Source organism: Theobroma cacao, chromosome 1, assembly GCF_000208745.1.
Source record: "Theobroma cacao cultivar B97-61/B2 chromosome 1, Criollo_cocoa_genome_V2, whole genome shotgun sequence".
Taxonomy (NCBI): domain Eukaryota; kingdom Viridiplantae; phylum Streptophyta; class Magnoliopsida; order Malvales; family Malvaceae; genus Theobroma; species Theobroma cacao.
In genome coordinates, this window is record NC_030850.1 from 17,662,318 (window position 1) to 17,682,472 (window position 20,155).

The window sequence follows — 20,155 nt, forward strand, 5'->3', positions numbered from 1 at the left end:
GGTTAAGGAATTATTGATTTATGTACTACCCGTGTATAAGCACAATTAAGAGTATTGGGTTTGAATGGTTGCTAGGGAGCATATAAGTAGAGAAAATGTGCGGTGGTGGCATGCCGGACGAGATAACAGGTGACCGGCAAGTAGAATTAGCTAGATACGCATCCAAGTCAATAGCGACATAATATCCCGCTATTGTACGATGAGTAGAGGGTGCCCATTTTAAATTCCCATAACTATGAATATATATATATGTGTGTGTGTGTGTGTGTGTGTGTGTGTGTGTGTGTGTGTGTGTGTGTGTGTTGATGTACTTTAAATGCAAATTTGTGGAAAGCATGAGCTGGTAGAAATCCTAAGTATTTTGTAGATGCTTAAATGCTTGAAAGTGTTTTGAATCTAAGCTATATACGTAAAAGGTTTTTTAAACTAAGAAACAAGCTTTTTAACACGATTCCTATCAAAATGTGCCTTATAGTTTTTGTGGTGTGCATTCATGAATAAAACATACATTCGCCATGCGGATTAATGTTTCAAACTCATGCAAAGGTTTTATGTTATAAAGTCTTATAAGGGATTTCATCATGTTACAATGTTGAATGCTTCGGAAATGGTTTTGAAATAAGCTTTTGAGAACTTAACTTGATTTTTAAATGGTTTTGTCAAACCGAAAGATTCGAGAGTAGGTCGAATGTCACATCAGGATAGTGTGACCCTTATGCATAAGTAAGCTCTAGTTAGAAAATCTTTAGGTCGCCGACGGGCTGTTAAGCTTGATAGGGGCCATGGGTTGTGATATATATATATATATATATATATGTGTGTGTGTGTGTGTGTGTGGCTAGGCCACTAGTGATATACGCGGTTGTGACCGCTTGATTTCTCCGATGTCGACCGACATCCTTGAGACTGCCATGGCTGTAGGGATCTGGTGGAGTAGAGCTCCCGGATGTTATTACGTGGAAGCGGGTCCACGAGTTCATATTTCTATTACCTACTCGAGAAGGATATCTCTTTAGGTTTTCAAACTCGTATTTATACGCATGGTGAGAACTATAAGATTTTCTGTAGCTCTCTTATTTATACGATGACATTGGATTTAACCCCTTGCGTACGAGGTGATTTATGAAATTGCATATGAGCTTTGATAATGCTTGATTTTACAGGAGCTTGCATGTTTACACTAATTTGCTTAAGTAAAGTGGTTAAATGATTTTGACAATAGAACTCTTTACCTGTATTGGTTTCGATACTTGATTTAAATGATTATATTAGAATAAATTTCTGGTTTTACAAGTGAGGCACAGTTGCTTCATTTAATTTTTGCATACTCTTATGTTTTAATATTCAAATCTTCTGCTTCATGCTTGTTTCCCATCTACGCCCTACTCACGGAGTTGATGATCACTGAGTCTGTGAGACTCATCCCCTTATTTCCTTTTGTAGATAAGTAATTAGCTCAAGTGCATCGCCCAACACATCGAGACTTGTTGCAACGTAGGTAATGGCATCTCTTAGACTTTCACTCTGAGTCACTCCGCTGTATAGAGGTCGTGTTATGTAAAAAGCTAGACTTGTAAAAAAATTGTTAATCTAACGGTTATGTATTTGCTAAAAACTTTGTGGTTGTGTAATGAACATTAAGTGTGGTGTTAAATTGCTGGAAGTTTATTGACATTTGGATATTGTCATCTAGTAGTGAAGTATTGATTACCAATGTTTATCTAGATTGAGTAAACGATAGTATCGTTATCACTAGTCGATTATATACGTAAAAGTATATTTGATTTAATTAACACGAATCTCAAATTAGGTTTGCTCAGAATTGACGGATTTACTCGCAAGTTTCGGACGCTAGTAACAATCGGGATAGAGGTCGTTACATAGTCCTTACCTTAGTGAGTCATTTGGAAGGCAAAAACTCCAAAATCCTCAACTTAAAGCGATAAAGTTGCTGAAACTCACAGTGAGAGAAAGTTAGTTTAAACTCATGGATTTAAAAACTTAATAAGAGTAAATCTTACCTTAGCTTCATGTGTGGAAGCTTAATCCTAGCCAAAAATGAAGTAGGGTTGCAAAAGAAAGGTTAGGAACGTGAGAGGAAAAAAGAAAGAGGCTGTTTAAAAATGAAAATGAGGTGAGAAAATTGGGTGAGGGTTTTTGTTTTTTCCTTGCCAGTCTCTAGGGATCAACTTATTTTCTTCAAGGAGTCAATCTCTGTGTCTTATTTTTCCCATGCTGAGCTACAAAGATCAACCTATATTTCTTCAATGGTCAATCCCTGAATTCTAGAAAGCTAGAGACCATGTTCTGTGTTGCAGGGATCGACCTTTTAATGCTCATGGGTCGATCCCTAAGTTCTTGAGAGTTGAGTATAAGGCTCTATGATGCATGGATCGACCTCCCCTCTTTTAGGGGTTGATTCTTAAATTCCAGAAAGCCAAAAATGAGTCATTCATCCTCCAGGGATCAATTTCCCTTTTGTAAAGATCAACCATTCATGCCTTGACTTGCAAAAATAGATTCTTTTGAGTTTCTTTTCTCTCCTATTTATCAAATATACCTTCTTTAATATGTAAACACTATATGAGGAGGAATTTAAAAACGTTTTAATTTAGAAACTCATCCAGCAACTCATAAAGAAATAACTCGTTGAATATATCTTGTGAAATTACTAACTTACACTTAGATATATAAAAGGTTGGGGTTTAACATTATCACACACTCAAATCCTTGAGAGATATGGAAGTTATATTTTAGCCTCCAAAATGTATTGTTAGAGGTTCTATCTGAGCCTTAAATGATATGAAAGTTATACTTTAACTTTCAAAAGGTATTGTTAAATGTTCTATCTAAGCCTTAAAAGATAAAGAGGTTATACGCTGCATTGGTTAAAATTTAATAACGAATTTAATTCCTTAGCAAGTTAAAGGAAAGACATAGGTAATAAGAGGAAGGGTTGAACCTGTATAAATTATTTTTGCAATTCTATTTACTTTTTTACTCTTTTAGGCCCTGTTTGGTAACGCTGGTGTTTGTTGTTTTCTATTTTTATTTGCAGAATTATGGAAACACTAATAAAAAATGTGCTTGGTAACCTTGTTTTTGTTTTTTCTTTTTTGAAAACGTTTTTAAAATTGGTGGAAAAAACACAAACACAAAAAAAGTGTTGTACATTTTTTGTTTTTATTTAAAAAAAAAAACACGCTAAACCATCTTATTTCCAATCAAACCAACACCAAACCACCTCTTTTTCCCTTTTTTTCTTTGTTTCTCTCTCTCTTCCAATGATTAAGCCCTAAATCCTTTTTTATTTTTCTATCTAATTCGTTTGCTTTTTCACCTCAAACAAGTTTTTTCATATCTGATCCACCTTATGCAAGTTTTTTTTTCTTTTTTCTTTATTTTATCTTTCAAATTTAATTTGTTGTTTTCAAGACTTTGGGCGCTTGGACAGCACAATGCTTTTTTTTTTTTCATGTTAGTTTCTTTGGAATTGTAACAACTATGTTCATGTTTTTCTATTAGGTCTAAACATTTAAGACAAAGACAAAAATAGAAAAATTTTGAATGTTTTCATGTTTTTATTTTTAAAAGTTTCTTGTAACAAAAATATTACTAAATGTGTTTTATTTTTATTTTTTTAAAAAAACAATGTTTCTATTTTTAGTAAAAAATAAATAAAACAAGTTAGGTTACCAAACGCCACCATATTTTTCTTGCATCATTCAATTTTTCTACACTAGTTAAATAGATTTTATGGAAACAAAATCTAAACAAATTTTGAAGCTTAGATAATGTGATTTAAAGCTGTAAATAAAGGATTTTCCTAGTGGTCTTAATAAATTTTAAACATAAAATCAAATCGAATATAACTATAAAATAAAATACTAGTGGATCGAAATTTGAACATGAATTGTGAAACTTTGAAAAGAATATAGCACAGTGACTAATATTCTCATACATATTTATATATTCATTGCTAATTATTAGTGGCACAGCATCAGATCACGCATGCTTAAAGCCTAATGAAAGAATAATTTTTTCTCCTCTGTCTTTAATTTAAACTTTTCCAAAACAAAAGATAGACAAAGAGAGGGGCAAGGATAGAATCTAGCACTAAAAGCACACCTTAAATCCACCTTCATGAAGACCGGAATTGACCAAAATATCCCTTCAAACGGACAGCTTGCTTACGTGTTGCGTTCTCGCAAAGCCCCTGTGTCCAAAGATTCTCATTTCACAGACCCATCCCCCACGCTTTCGAGCGTGCTTTCTCTCTCTCTGTCTCGAGGCTTCCAATTCTTCACGGAGAAAAACATTCCCTCGTCCAACGCTCATCAGATCACCAGTAAGGCTTTGTTCAACGAATTTGAACCGATCTGGATAACGAACAGGGAGCTCCCCGCGCCGATCGAGGGAGCTCTCCGGAGCTGGTGATGGTGGCGTCGCCGGAGCACCGCCGGAACTCCTTCGCCACATCTTCTTCTGCTTCCGAAGAAGTTCCGGAGAAAAGCGAGCAAGAAATATGCATCGATGTTAAAGAGCTGGACATTAGCAGAGACTCCAGGGAAGTCGCCAATAGCGATGATTCTCGCGCTGGATTTGATCGCAGTGCAATGAATAACGGTGGCGCCGAATCTTCAGGTGCGTTGATTTACCCTTATGAACTTCGCTTCGTTTTAGTAATAGAATTCAAAATTATAACGTTTATTGCACAGTTTCTTTGTGGACTTTGACGATGATTAGCTTGGTGTAGTTTGACTGAAATTTGGACCTGATTTTGACTTCCTCCTTTTTTATTGTTTTCTTTTATCTTTGAATTTTGTATGTTTGGAAATTCTAACCATATGACCCGTCTGTGATTATTCATTTGTTGTAGTTAAATATGATAGTGTTATTTGCTATTCATCAGGGGGATATTTCTTTGTGGTTTGCAATAACAGTCCTGCAGTGGCTTACACATTTAAACATTTAAAGTTTGGGAGTTTATCTTAGGTTGGGTGATAGGTTTAGGCATTAGAGCCTTTCTACTGGATATTGCCTTTTTAAGGCAAATGATTGTAAATTTTATCGGGAAAAAGATATTATGGATATCTAAGTAGGAAGGAAATTGATGCTATGTCTGTTCAGCTAGAAGTAAAGAAGAATGAAGGGGAAACTAGGAAGGAGAGGAAGAAATTTTTGCCTTCAAATATGTTGTGTGGTTGGTTGGAAAGAAATTAGAAGGGAAGGGAAGGAGTGGAAAATTTTCTTTCAAGCCTCCCATTTGTGGAAGGATTGGATGTTCTAAGCATGGAATGAGTAGTAGCCTCCCTTTTCCCCCTCTTCTTATTTTCTGCAATCTTAACTAGTAAAGGGTAACCCCCTTTATCTCTTATCCATCTTAATTCCCTTTTCTCCTCCCACTAAACGAACTGTAAATGTATCACTTATGTGCTACAATTGCCAATGTTCACTCCCACACTTTTATGGATATGATACTTAATATTTTAAAAACTAGATGATGCTAATCAAGTTGAAAAGTTCTGAATTTCACATGAGAAAAGATTAAAGTGTTGGCTTGTTTTGCTTATTCTGGAGGATTAGTTACAGTTGCATACCCAGATGGGTTATATGATATCAGGTTAGCCAATGTGGATTAGCCAAAGAATGTGGACTTCATGCTTCAACTTTGTTTTCCGTTTTTATGGTGAAAAAGATTAGCCTTGCAGTTTGACCGTCATTTCCTGTTCTGCATTGCTTACAAGGGAAAGGAAGTCCATCATCACATCTGTTGTTTCATCTACAAGTCTCATTGGGGTATGATTAATGGGCAAAAGAGGATGGTTTGGTCATGTTTAGATAATTACAGGAGTTGGTCCTCTATTTGAGGCTTTAAATAGCCTATGCTGCCAAGGTTTTTTGGTTTTGCCACATTATGCAGGTCCGCCTTCATGGAAGGTTGGCTAACAGGCATTGATATCAATATGTGTTGCCTCTCAAGTTGAGATCCTGGAAGCCTTTTTGATGTAACTTATTTAATAGAATCAGCTATTTACTAGGGGTTGATACGAGTTATATTGTAGATAAGTTTGAAAGGTGACAGAGAATTCATTGCAAGTGTCCAGCTGCAGGTAAAATAAGACCAAGTGCCTATCAGACCATATTATAAATAAATATGCACTTCCTTTAAAATATTTATTATTTTGGAAGAAAAGATTTCCTATTATAGATCAAAACTGTAAATGCTGAGAAATATCCCACATATGGACATACAAAAAGATGCATGGACACACACAAAAATATGGACAGGTCTATATTTATGATTCTGATTTTTGCTTCTGTTCAAACTGAGAAGTCACAGCCATTAATTAAAATCCAAATTAATGTACAGGCTTAAATTTCTTATATTTCTTACTTCATTAACGCTGTCTGCTAAAAAATTTTTCTGAGGTTGGAACATTGCTCGTAGGCACTTCAAACATTGAAAAATTGGGTTCAAGCCAGCCTAAACTGGAAAAATCAAAAACAGAGGCACAAAGACATCGAAATATACTTGCTGAAGAGGCAGCGCAGATTTTTGACAATAAGTTATCTGCCCAACAGAAGGTATTAAGTTTTCTGGATGAATCACTTGCGCCACTCCCCCTTGTTTTAATTTTTATTTATAGAACCACAATTGACTCTCTTCTGCATGACTGTTATTTTAGTTTAAGATGTTTTCGGAGAATGATGGCATGACACTGGTTGACTTAATTTCGTCTCAGTTATATAATTCTATGTTAAGAACTTTTTACGTTTTAGTTTTCAAAATGCATATAAGTTCTTGGTGGAAGGCTCAAATAACTAATGATCAAAGCATAATGGTTCAATTCTTTCTTCTAGATGGATGACTGATTAAGGATTTTGAAGCACAGACATGGCTTCCCTCCCAGTAAAATATGTTGTACTTGTAACTATGAATATGTTAAATATGCTGCTGAATATGCTGGAAAACTTTTTTAAAAATTATTTCAAAAACTAGAAAGTCATGGGACGAATATGTTGATGAGGTGATGGAAATGGTTCCATCATGTACCAAAAAGAGTGGAGTAAGTTTCATGGATAGTCACTAAAGTTTTACCTTTTTTCCGTTTTGCTTACTAAACTTCAAATCATCCCATCTGGGTCACTAAACTATTTAAAGTGTTATGACTCATTAAAATAAATGACAAAATAATGACATAATATATAGCCACTCAGAAAACCACTCATTTAAAAAATTCATGGCAACTTTTGTAACTCATTTTTTTTCTTCGCATTTTCGTTTTGGGTCCTGTTAGCAATTAATGAAGACAATTGAAAAAAAAGAAAAAGAAAATGAGAAGATAAAAAAGAGAAAAAACTGACATGACTGCTTAAATGGTTACTGTGTCGTCATTTCATCATATATTTGAATACAATTTGTTAAAGTGACCATATAGGATACAATTGAAAAAGTTCAGTGACCAGATGGACACAAATTGAAGTTTGGCGGGGAAAGTGGGAAAATGGTATAAGTTCAATGACTATCCATGAAATTTACTCAAAGAGTAAAATACTTTGTTACACAAGTAGCGAAAAAATTGCCATCCTTGTCCACAGTAGTTAAATCATGATTTAGTTTGGCCTTTGGTGGTTCTGATCTATGTGGGTTGAGGGTTGGATTAGAGATGAAAAGGGACAAAACATGAGAGAGATGGAAAATTTGTGATGGAGTGCTTTCCACATACTATCATCTAAAAAAGATGGGCTGCATCTGTGAAGGAGGAGAATAAGAGGACTTTATAGCTAAATACTTTTTCTTTCTCTTTTATTTACATAGGCAGCTGTGCTTGAGCAGTTTTAAAATACAACTCTTAATCATTTTTTAAGATGTTTCTTGAAGATTTTTCAGGAGTCCCTTTTTCTTTTCCCTGGCCTCTTCTTAAGGCTAGAAGTTATGCTTCTAGTATGGATTAGCATTTGGCACAGATACAGACATACACTAACATCTATCTAAATGCTATAGCTTAATAATCTCTTCATTGCCATGGGAAGGCTGAATCCATAATCGGGACCTATCCCATGTTGTTAATATTGTTGCTGCTATTGTTATTGTCATCATCATTGGTATTTCGGTGATCATTGTTACAGATTGCCTTGATGAGTGGTTTTCTTGGATGGTGTGACAGCTTGATCTTTTGAGACTTGTGTACCTGGCGATGTTATTAAATCTTATAAACCTGTGCAGCGTAAATTGTTGAACAGAATAGCTACTGTGAAAGATGATGGGACTGTGGAGTTTGAAGTTCCAGGAGATGTTGAGCCCCATGCTCTTGTTGTTGGACCGAGAGATGCACATACTGAAGCTGCTGAAGAAGAGTCACTTGAAACAGATATTCAGTGCATTCCACCGCTGCAAATAGTAATGCTTATCGTTGGCACACGTGGAGATGTGCAGCCATTTATTGCGATTGGCAAACGTCTCCAGGTCTGGAAACTTATATTATTTGTATGAGCACCTTTTCATTTTTTTCCTATTTAGTTACCTAGGGCTGTATGTTTAAAACCTTTGCACGCCTTTGGTTTGCGTAATGAAATAGAGGGGGAATGAAAAAGTTATTATGTAGAAGTAGAATAAGGTAGAAATAGGATAAAATAGATATTATGCAATTTGGTTCATAGAATGGAATCATAATTTTGACGTCATTCTAATTTTGCATTGGCAAAATAGTTTTGGAATAATAAAAGAATAAAATGATAAAATGACACAAATACCCTTTACGATTAATTTATGAAAAATTTTTGAGGTTTTTGAAACTCATTATTTTTTGGCAATATGTTGTTATTAAATAATAATGTAATATGTTATCATCAAAATATGAAGGTTTAATATTAAAATATTAATGTGATTGTCATTTTATTTTTTTATTTTTTTTAATCTTCCAGTTTTTCTCTTTTAATTTTTTAATAAAATAATGTTAATAATTAATATTAAATTATTAATATTTTATTATTAAATTGTTAACATGATTTTTATTTTCCTCTATTTTCTTTTTTTCTCTTTTAATTTCTTTTTTAATAAAATGTTACTAAAATATTAATATGATATTTATGTTTATTATTTTTTTCCTATTTTTTTCTTTTTTCTCTTTTAATTTCCTTTTTTAAAATATTAAAAATATATTGAATTTAATAATTTATTATTAAAATACTACTATGATTTTTAATTGAATGTCTTTTTATTTTTCTCTATTTTCATTTTTTCTTTTCTTTTCTTTTAACTTTTTATTAAAATTTTATTAAAATATTAATTATTTATCATTAAAATATAAATATGGAATTTTATACGTTAACATTAGTAATTTTATATAATAAGTAAGATTTTTTTTATCCATAACTATTTGAACTCTCAATGAAGCTTGAAATAGTTAATACGAGGGGAGTCCGTATTAGTTATTTTGTGTTTTTAAAAAATTAACCAATCTTAAAATTAACTATTTCTTGCTTCAAAAAACTAAAAAAGAACCAAACAAGGTAATAGGAGGAACCATAATGGTATGAAACAGACAAGTTCGGCTTCTTGGAATGCAATAGTATCTGGACTNACATGCCACAAAATCCATTCCTGCTATATTGAACATCAAATTGAACACATTGACAATAATCAAGTTTTCTCAACATTCAATGCAATCACACATTATTTTCATAACCTTTTCTATAGCATATAAAAACATATTTATAGTATATATATATATATATGTATCTATGTATGTATATATGTATGTTTTAATTAAATTCTCTATATTGAAGATTGAGCCAGGGAATGCTTCTTGCTCCTTACATTGATGTTCTTAGGTAAACTAGTAAAAAATTATATCTATTATAGGTAATAGAAAGCAGCTCTGTTGTGAGCAGTCTGCTTATAGACTCAGGAAGTGTTGGACTTGCGTGATGATCATTTAGGGTGGTTTGCCGGATTGATCAGGATCTAGCATTGCTTTGCCTTGCTGATCAATTTTATATTAAATGAAAAAAATAAGTTTTAAAGTTTTTGAAACCTTTTGTTGGTGTATTAGTGCAAAAGATGGTTCTTAAGTGGTACTAGGTTTTAATTTTGTCCAAAAGGTATGTGTTCTTTTTGAAACCCTGCATATTGGCATCTGCTTACTGCTTATTTGCTGACAAGTTTGTGCTCACTCCTTCACAATGAAAAGAAAAGAAAAAACGAAACAATTAAGTTTGATCCTCATATTGGTTGTTTGAAATGTTACCATGGGAAAGTATGTTTTGCATGCAGGAATATGGCCATCGTGTAAGATTGGCAACTCATTCAAATTTCAAAGAGTTTGTGTTGACTGCTGGGCTTGAGTTCTATCCATTAGGCGGAGATCCAAAAGTTCTTGCGGGTTGTATGTACCTAACACATAATTTGTTTGATGATTTTCTGGTGTAACCTTTTATGGTTTTTGATAAGATTATTTTGAGGTGGTTCCTACTATGTAATTCAAATTAGTAGTGTGTGAACACAGCTTCATATAAAATATGTACGTATTAAGTGAAGATTGTCCAGTATGCCCAATGCAATATGTGAATTAAATTGAATGTGATTAGTTAACAAAAGTTTTGGATTTCCAGCAAAAGCTTCTTAATAATTTCCTTTCTTTTCCCTTGACTTTTTTCCCCTGAGCAGATATGGTTAAAAATAAAGGCTTCTTGCCATCAGGCCCTTCTGAGATACCTACTCAACGACATCAAATAAAGGAAATTATCTACTCTCTGCTTCCTGCTTGCAAAGAACCTGATCCTGATTCTGGTGTCCCTTTTAAAGCAGATGCAATCATTGCTAATCCTCCAGCATACGGTTAGGTTTCATCACTTTTCAAGCTGTAGTGGCATTATGTATGCATATGAATGGGTGCATACACATGTTTAAGTACGCGTTTATGAGTACGCATAACTGAAATATTGCAGTTGTCTAAGATCTGGTGTTTCGGTTACAATTTGTTATGGATCTTTGATCTTTGAATTTATTTCTCATGCATACATTAAGGACTTTCAGCAGTATTCAAGAAAGTATATTAGATTTACTCTTTTTAGCACTCTGCTTTTAGCTTCCTGGATGTCAGAGTTTGATGTGGCGAAAGTTTTTGACCAAATCGTAACTGTAATGTGGAACAAGTAGATCCCTAATGAGGCTACCCTGTTGTCAGACAAGTGCACCAAACATTTTCTGGTAAAGAATGTGCTGTAAAGGGCCTAAGAATAGTTGTGGTGTTGCATAAATTATTGATAATTCTTACAGAGCATTACATAAATTACTACTAGAAAGTAGAAACTTTGTTTTTGCCATCTTTGTGGAGTCTTAAATTTGCATGTAATATGTTTATTTTTTCCCCTCCCCCCTCCTACCCTTTTTGTGGGAATGGACAAGTAATGGAATATGAAGTCAATGTCTTTTGCTTGCCAAATGATTTGAAATAATGTAGCATTTTCTAGTTTTTCTATCAATGAGTTCTGGTTTAAACTTCATCTCTATAAACTTAAGCATGAAAGGATGATGATTTGCATCCTATTTACAGTAGACAAAAATGGCCTTGTCATGTCAACGAATATCATGGCATTTCTCTGGGGGCTTATGGTTGGGCTTCTTGTGTTATATTTATTGCTTTAACAATTTAAAGGATGGGTAATCTTTCAGTGCTGAATTTGTTTTATTTTGTCTCTATTTGAGAAACGAGTTTGGTGGGAAAAGGTCATGAATTTCTCTTATTATCTACTATTATTTGTTGCTTTTGGAATAGAAGTGTTTTTTTTCTAATGTTCATATTTCCCTGTTCAATGTTCTGATACAACCTATGGCAATGCTTTTTAGGCCATACCCATGTGGCAGAGTCACTAAAAGTACCACTTCATATATTTTTCACGATGCCATGGACGTAAGTCTTGTCTGGGTAATGTTATCTATAGCTGAGTTAGATGTTGCTTTAACATCTCCAAAGCTAGCAGTTTACAATTTTGTCATTTCTTCTTGTTTTGTATCAGTCTGTTGTTCTATTACATGGTTTAATGGGGACTCTTAGAGTGCTTTGCACAATCCATTATTGTTTCCTCCAGGCCAACTAGTGAATTTCCACATCCTTTGTCCCGTGTGAAGCAACCAGCTGGTTATCGAGTGAGTGCTGTAAAGTTTATTCATATTTATCTTGGTATATGTTTTTTATGTATAATTCTTCCTACTTTTCTCATTTTGCTTGTTTGTGCTTGCTGCAGCTTTCTTATCAAATTGTTGACTCATTGATTTGGCTTGGGATACGGGACATGATAAATGATGTTAGAAAGAAAAAGCTGAAGCTGAGACCAGTCACATATTTAAGTGGTTCCCAAGCCTCTGATTCCGATGTGCCACATGGATATATATGGAGTCCTCACCTTGTTCCTAAACCAAAAGGTGGTTGGCTTAGGATCTAATTTCGGAGTGTAAAACTTAAACTGATATAATCCGTAGGCTTATATATAAGCTTGTAGGAGGTTTTCTTTTTTGTTTTTTAATCTCAGTTCACCTTCAGACATTCTCTCCATCTTATGTAATAAAGCATGAGGATATATCTTTAAATGAAAAGATATACTGCTTAATTACTTTACATGCTTGCAAGAATTTTTCAACTGGAAGGTGACACTTTTACTTTTCTCCTTCAGATTGGGGACCTAAGATTGACGTGGTAGGATTTTGCTTTCTTGATCTTGCAACAAATTATGAACCTCCTGAAACGCTCATAAAGTGGCTTGAAGCTGGTACAAAGCCTATTTATATTGGATTTGGTAGCCTTGTGAGTCTGTTTTCTTATCTCATTATCATTTATTATATTTTTCAGTAGTTTGTGAGTTTGTTTTCGTATGTCATTATTGCATATTAATCCCTTATTAAGTATCATATGTTTCTAGAAGTGCCCACTTGAGAATTTTAAGTTTTTCTTTGCATTGTGAAATTCAATGCAAAGGTTATCAGTTATTAATATAATTTTCAAATCCATACTAATATTTAAAATGAATTGCTGGGTTTTATAATTTACACTAATTTAGTTGATTAAATTACATAAGAACCTAAAAACCTAATAATATATAAAATAGGGTTATATCATTTATTTAATTTATTTGTTTCACATGTGCACAAAAGGAAAAAAACTACCTTTGACCTCACAAAAACTGTTTTCACCTCTTTTTTTCTCTTTCTCATGTAGTGGGTGTGCACAAATTCTAGTTATTTTAAAGTATATAGCAAAATGGTTGTCGGTCATGCTGATTTTCCTGTTAAGGGTTTTTTTGTTTCTCTCTCTCTCTCTCTCTCTCTCTCATGTTTTTTACAATAAGTTGAAACCCATAATTTGTGGAGGACATAGCCCTCAAGCGCCAATGGTGTTCCTCGGGAACCTGCTGCTAATCTATACTTCAATTTTGTTCTTCGGTGTTAGTGCCCCTCTAGTGATACCATATAAAACTTCTATGAAGCCTTAATGAAAAACGCCTAAAAATTTATTTCCATGAATAATAGAAGATTACTAGTGCTGTGGAGGTAACCTTACTGTGAGACATATTCTTGGAGAACATCACTCAGGCTCTAAAATCTGTTACTGTGTGATGTGACAATAAATCTAACATGTAAAGCACAAAATGATTGCTTGCTCTATATGATAAAAAATATTGGGGACCACTTATTGCACGAAATTTAAGATTTATCTAAGGGGTTTTATATTAGAGTTGGAGTAAACTGCCTGCTTGCCTTGAGTAAAGATTAAATCTTAAAGTTTGCTCTCTAGAGATGGGGTTCCTTTCCTTTATCAAACATGGCGAGATAGATCAAGGATGTTAAGAAGGCCTTGGTTGTAAAGTTTTGCCATACAACACAGTTATCAATTAAAACTAAGGACTTGGTTTTCAATGTCAATGGGTCCATTAAGGAATTTTTGGTTAAAAAAAAGCATTTTTTCTTGAATTTCTCAATTCTAAGTCTAGCTGTGCTTGGTCATTTCCCACTCATTTTCTTTTTAAATTTCAAGCTTTCTTTTTTGTTTCTTCTTGATAGGGAAAAATTCTTATCTTTAATTTCTTATGTTGAGGTTTTCTATATCGTATTGCTGCAGACATCTGCAAGTTTGTTAGTTAGAGAAGCTGTTGAAATTCATAAATAATAGTAGAATTTGGGACCATGACTTATGTACTGAAAGGTATCAATGCCTATAACATTGCAGTCGGAAATTCCATTACTACTTTATTTGTTGACAATTATTATAAGCTAAAAGATTATGAGCCTAAACAGTCAATGACTAACATATATTATCATTTTAAGTAGCTCTTCTACAATGGGCGTGGTAAAATTTCTTGGCACTACTACATTTTGTTTGTTATTTTGCTGGCATAAATTCATTTTGTTTGAAGTTGTGTGTTTATAATGTATTATAGTTCTGCTAATATTTGGTTGCTACTTTTGTCTTATCACTTTATGCTACTGGAGCATGGCACAATTTCTTAGCACAAGAATACTATGCTTGAAATATAAAAGTGGAACTGAACTTAAAAGTGTCCTTTTTTGGTGTTCCAAGAGAATTTTAGTTTTTTCCATTCTGTTAAGCATAAGATTTGAAAAGGATTTGTTTTCTTGCAAATTTTGTATGAGTTGTTTGTGTTGCTAATATAAAGCAAAGCCTGCTGAAAGTAATAAATGACTGCATTTTTTTTTTCTCTTTTTCCATTAAGATAGAGATCCATTTCATTAACCATGATAATGGACTGATTTTATCCTTAACGTAGTGGATGGATATCACCATTAAGTTGCTAGTAAGACATGATATTGCTGTGCTTTTTATTTTCTTCAAATTTTATGTTTTTTTGAACAATTCCTTCTTCCCTTTTCAGCCAGTTCAAGAACCAGAAAAAATGACCCAAATAATTGTGGATGCATTGGAAAAAACTGGACAGAGGGGTATTATTAATAAAGGTTGGGGTGGCCTTGGTAACTGTAAGTGCTTTTTCTTCTTATTTTTGGATCTTAAATGTTTATAAGGATTTCTCCTTATTAATTTTTATTGGCCTAGCACTTGTGTGCATATTTGCTTAGCTTTATTTTATTTATTCTCAGTGGCAGAAAACAAGGACTCTGTTTACTTGTTGGACAATGTCCCTCATGATTGGCTATTCTTGCAATGCATGGCTGTGGTGAGTCCACAAATTAGGAGTGCATTGTGTCTCTGAGGATTCTTTCTCATTATATCTGTTTGGCTTTTTTATATATTAATTGTGTGTCTATTGGGTGGTTATAACTCCTGGCCTGACCACTCTTCACTGGGAATGGGCATGGAATGCTAGGTCAATGACTTGGCCCCAGCTTATATTGGAAAGTTTCTTTGAGGGCTATCATTGTAGCATAATGTGTAGTTTATTATCCTAAATCAAACTTGTCTCATACAAGTTCAACGTTGAAGGTTTCAAATTTAAAAATATCTCTCCTCCCAACCCCTCCCCCCCCCAAACCCCCACCCCCCTCTCGTCTTGGAAAAAAGGGGAAAAAGTTAAATACCATGCTCACTTTGGTTCCCTCCAACTTCACATTTTGGCTCTGCCCTGAAAACATGACTGATTACTTTTGGAAAAAACACTGTTTTATAATGGCATTTTCTGATTAATGCTTATAAGATGATTACTCTGTTGGCAAGGAGGTACCAATGTTTTATCTTAGGTGAAGTATGGACCCCAGCTTATTCAACCTTTTTGTATCTTAGAAGAAACTTGTGCAAATATTAGGGATTCTCAGTGAGGTCATACCAATGGAGTTTTCTTTGTTTAATAATTTTTATGTACTTTATACCAATGTGTTGTTGACTGACATTTTAGATATTTTGATCTATATGTGGTGTTTGTTTGAAATGAAAAAAAAGTGAAACATTGAGGGTCTTGGAAATCAAATATATGTTGATGGATATCCAAGGTACGGGATGCTTGATATTGTGACAGTCACATATGTCAAAGAAGTTTGGTATATGTTGGTAGGGGAAGTCATTATAAAAGATTAGAGCAGAAGCCCAGTGGTGCTGTTAACACATAATATAAAAAATAAATTGCTCAAGTATAAACAACTTAAGTTGCAGAGCATCCAGCAATATAGCATGCTCATGAGGTATGGGGATGCAAGTATTTGATCATGGCAGTTGACCTTTGAATGGTTATCGTTTATGTTTAAGTTTTTGGATATTACTCTACTTTTGCCTTCACAGAGTAGTTTTTCTCAAGCCCTTTCTCTCCAATTTGTTTCTGAATGGCAAGATCTTATCTTATTGCCTTGCTTTCAGGTTCATCATGGAGGTGCTGGAACAACAGCTGCTGGTCTCAAAGCCGCTGTAAGAACAAATATTTTGATCGTTTTTGTTGCTTTTGGTTTTGCTTCATGTCCTTCTGCCCTTTGATCCACCCTTTTTTTATTCTCAATTTTAGTGCCCAACAACCATTGTACCATTCTTTGGTGACCAACCTTTCTGGGGAGAGCGAGTGCATGCCAGAGGAGTGGGACCCCCACCCATCCCTGTTGATGAATTCTCACTTCCAAAGTTGGTTGATGCAATAAATTTTATGCTAGACCCAAAGGTAAACATGAATTTAAGGTGTCAGAGTTGTTCAACTTATATTTGCTTTTGCATTTTAGATTTAGCCATTCTTGCTTCCTTTGTTTTCGTTTGGACATTCCATGGAGCGTTTTTTACTTTTTGTTTTTAAATTTTGAAGTAGTTTCTTTTTTTTGTTTGTTTTGAGTTGGGGGGCAGTGGTTGGGATGGACTGTTGCCAAGTTCCAGTAAAGTTTTGTTGATAGAGCTTGATCTTGGGGAGTTTTCACAAGCAGCTATTTGCTTGTACCTTTTTTTTTTTTTTGTTGGCTTGGTGTATGTTGGAACTCATTTGGGCTTTGAGTTGCACAAAGAGAGGTAGGTCACTATCTTCTCAAGAGTACCGCCATCGCTCTGAGTTCAAATTTGAGACCTCCAAATTTACCAAATTCTAACTTCCTGGGATTCTGATTTAAAATCTAGTTTCTATCATGATGATCTCAGGTAAAAGTAAAACAAAAAAAAAAACCTTATAATTGTTGAAAGCAGAAACTTAGGAGAGCTTGTAATGTGATGATTGCACGAGGATATTGGAAAATATGGCATGAACTCACAGTGAAGTATGTCAGGTGAAAGAGAAAGCAGTTGAACTTGCACAGGCAATGAAGAATGAGGATGGGGTGACTGGAGCAGTGAAAGCATTTTTGAAGCATCTTCCGTGCAAGAAGCCATCACCAGAGCCATCACCAGAGCGATCCAGTATATTCTCCGTTAGTAGATGTTTTGGTTGTCCCTGAATCTCTGTATGGATGTTTGTTTCTTCCTTGTAACTTCTTGTGTGTTCTGTGGTGTCCTCCAGGGTGCTTTCTTTCCTAGCCTGAATCTAACATTCTTATGAATGCCTCTCCAGGAATTCCCATCCCCGTTTCCAGAAATGTAATTATATTTACAGTCGAGACACGTTTAGTGTAAAACACGGATTTTCATTCATCTCGAAGGTAATAATGCCCAATTTTTTTATTCTAGAGTTTATGAGTCTTCTGTATCATGGTTATAGAATTTGGAAGGATAGGGTCGTAAGAAGTGAAATCAAAGCATGGGTCAGATTCAGTTTGATGTGAAATGTTTGCCATAATTGATTGTTGCTAGTCTCGTGTTTGTTCCAGACTAATTCGGTTTTTCACATTCAGAGCAGGGCATCTCTTTATATGTATCTTGGTTTAAGTTTAAGAATTGGCCAAAAAAAAAAGATGACGGATGCCGCGTGGAGGGAAACACGGGGACCAAGACGAGTTGAAGAGCATTGGGTTGTCCACACTAGGTCCAGAAAATGCTAGGCAAGGAATGGATGGAAAAGCGACAAATTGCATGGGATTGGCGGTGGCGGGAGCTGCTCTCGTAACAAAATTTAAAAAAGGACGGAGGAATGCAGCACAAGAGCCAATTTGCATGCCGAAAGAGAGAGAGAAGGGGCGCTGAACATTTAGGCACCTACCACTCAGTTTCAGATCAAGTGGGGACTGACTTTTAACTTTTAAGGCACCCAATCCTTCCCCATTGGCCATTGAATATCACAAACCTGATCTTTCAAGCTCAGCCCTCTGACAATCTGACTTCCATTGATTCATAACAAGCCTCTCCAAATCGACACCATGTGGATGTCTTTAAGTTTGCCAAAATGAAACTACCCCTTGATCAATGTAGCACAAAGTCAACGCTACCCCTCGTTCCCTTGCGATGCGAAATGCAAAATGCTGGTCGTAACAGGGCAGGCAGCGAAAGAAATGTCTTCTTGGCTATTAGAGAAGCTGATTATCCACCAATATTACTGCCTGCCTTGGATTGATCATGACAAGGCAAAATTGAGAAGCCATGAGTTAAAAGTTGCAGGAAGAAAAGAAAACAGAAATGGTCTGGAAAACGCTAATTGTCAGAGAGAGGAGAAGAAAAGATTCCATTTTCCAACCCAAAACACATTTCTTCCCACCAATGCCACGCTTCGCGTCTGCATGCAGAAACGTCTTCGAGAATACTTCCCCACTTATCTCTTTTGCCCTTATCTCTTCTGTTCCCAAGCCCATACGGTCCCCTCCATTTAATAATTATGCTCAGAGCCTTCACATTTTCCAACTCTTGAGAACTTGGGCTTCTGAACTCTCTTTTTTTTATCAGATCACCCACCAAAAGCTAGCTACGTCAGTTGCATTCTTTGCTACTTCTTAATTCAGTTCCTCCATTAACCCTTCTCCCACCCCACCCCATTTCTTCTTCTTTTTTCACAAAGGTTTTATTTCCTTCTCTTCTCTTTTCAATTATATTACTTGTATATTCCTCTGTCTTATTTTATTCTGCATGAAAACTGACTTCTGGCAATCTTAAAATTTGTCCATAGGCATGGAAGATGATCATCGAGAGAAAGTTTCCCAAACCAAGGTAGACGACGGAACAACAAGAGTTTTCCCTTGTTTATTCTGTTCTAGGAAGTTTTACAGCTCTCAAGCCTTGGGAGGCCACCAAAATGCCCACAAGAAAGAAAGAAGTGCTGCAAGAAAGGCTAAACGGGCATCCGAATATGGACCGACCAGCTTCTCATCTTCTCCGACATTGCCTATGGTTTATGCACCAGCAAGCCACCATTTAGGAACTTTACACCCTCCAATGTATATAACAGCCCATGCTGCCAACTTGCGTTGTTTCCCTAATAATCACCATATATCAGACAGATTCGGATCCAATGGAGCCGCCAGGTTCGATAACAAGGTGGTGTTTTATGGTGGGAGTAGCAATGGATATCACCACCACCATCATCATCAGTTTGAAGAAGAGGAGCAAAGTCACTTGAATTGGCAGAGGAGCATAAGATGCAATAGAGGCTTGTCTCAGCGGCTAGCAATGGCGGATAGCAATCAAGGCGCTGGGAGTGCCGATCATAAGGACAAAGATCAAAAGCTTGACCTATCTCTTCATTTATGAAGAAGAGAGAATATTGATGGGCATGCATTTTTGTTAGAGTAATTATTTGTTTGGCTTTCTAAATATGTTTTTTTACAATAACGATATCTTGACTTCATTCATTCTTTTGCAAATTGTTTGGAAGAGGGGGAACGCTGAAGTACGTACTAACATTTCCAATCATCAATGCTTTCCATTGTTCTTCATTATTTTCAGAAAAGTACTATTCGTTCAACAAATCAAATAATAGACCTCCAAAACTAAGCCAATCAATGGACAAGAGTTAAAATTACGACATGAAAATTTTGTTTTTATAATCCAATTGATGGAAAACAGATGCTGAAAAGTATATGTAGAGAGGTAAGCAACATACGGTAATGCTGTACGTTGGATGAGAAGATTCATTTGGTTTTTGTTCCTTGTCTTCACATTAAGAAGAAAGAAATATTTTCCTTAATTCCTAACAAATACTATGTTGGACTCGTAGTAATATGGAGGGGTCAAAGGTGAAATGGATCCCTAGAAGTAAACAAGCACATAAGAGGTGTGGGTAAGAAAGAGTCCATGTCCGGCTGTGTAGTTAGTTAGTAGAGCCCCTTTTTCCTTTCGTAACATTTTTATTGGACCCAAAT

The 20,155-nt window shown here is 35.0% G+C and overlaps 2 protein-coding genes across 4 annotated transcripts; both read left to right on the forward strand.

Annotated features, from left to right (window-relative positions):
• On the forward strand, positions 4,182–17,689 carry LOC18612827 (sterol 3-beta-glucosyltransferase UGT80A2). Of its 3 annotated transcripts, none has more exons than XM_018126890.1 (14): positions 4,184–4,644; positions 6,452–6,588; positions 8,231–8,470; positions 10,280–10,391; positions 10,673–10,843; positions 11,855–11,918; positions 12,097–12,154; positions 12,253–12,430; positions 12,679–12,809; positions 14,893–14,995; positions 15,116–15,192; positions 16,323–16,370; positions 16,465–16,614; positions 16,791–17,194. In XM_018126890.1, exons 1-14 carry the CDS (start codon positions 4,437–4,439, stop codon positions 16,821–16,823), a joined length of 1,710 nt encoding a protein of 569 aa, XP_017982379.1. In that variant the 5' UTR covers positions 4,184–4,436; the 3' UTR covers positions 16,824–17,194. The 3 variants fall into 3 exon arrangements, 2 of the variants coding, with proteins under 2 accessions (XP_017982379.1, XP_007049840.2); XM_007049778.2 differs by lacking the exon at positions 16,791–17,194 and adding an exon at positions 17,201–17,689 and having other exon boundaries at positions 4,189–4,644; XR_001929228.1 differs by lacking the exons at positions 15,116–15,192; positions 16,791–17,194 and adding an exon at positions 17,201–17,596 and having other exon boundaries at positions 4,182–4,644.
• On the forward strand, positions 17,762–19,710 carry LOC18612828 (protein LATE FLOWERING). Its single transcript, XM_018126898.1, has 2 exons — positions 17,762–18,855; positions 18,964–19,710. The coding sequence occupies exon 2, from the start codon at positions 18,966–18,968 to the stop codon at positions 19,542–19,544; it is 579 nt and encodes a 192-aa protein (XP_017982387.1). The 5' UTR covers positions 17,762–18,855; positions 18,964–18,965; the 3' UTR covers positions 19,545–19,710.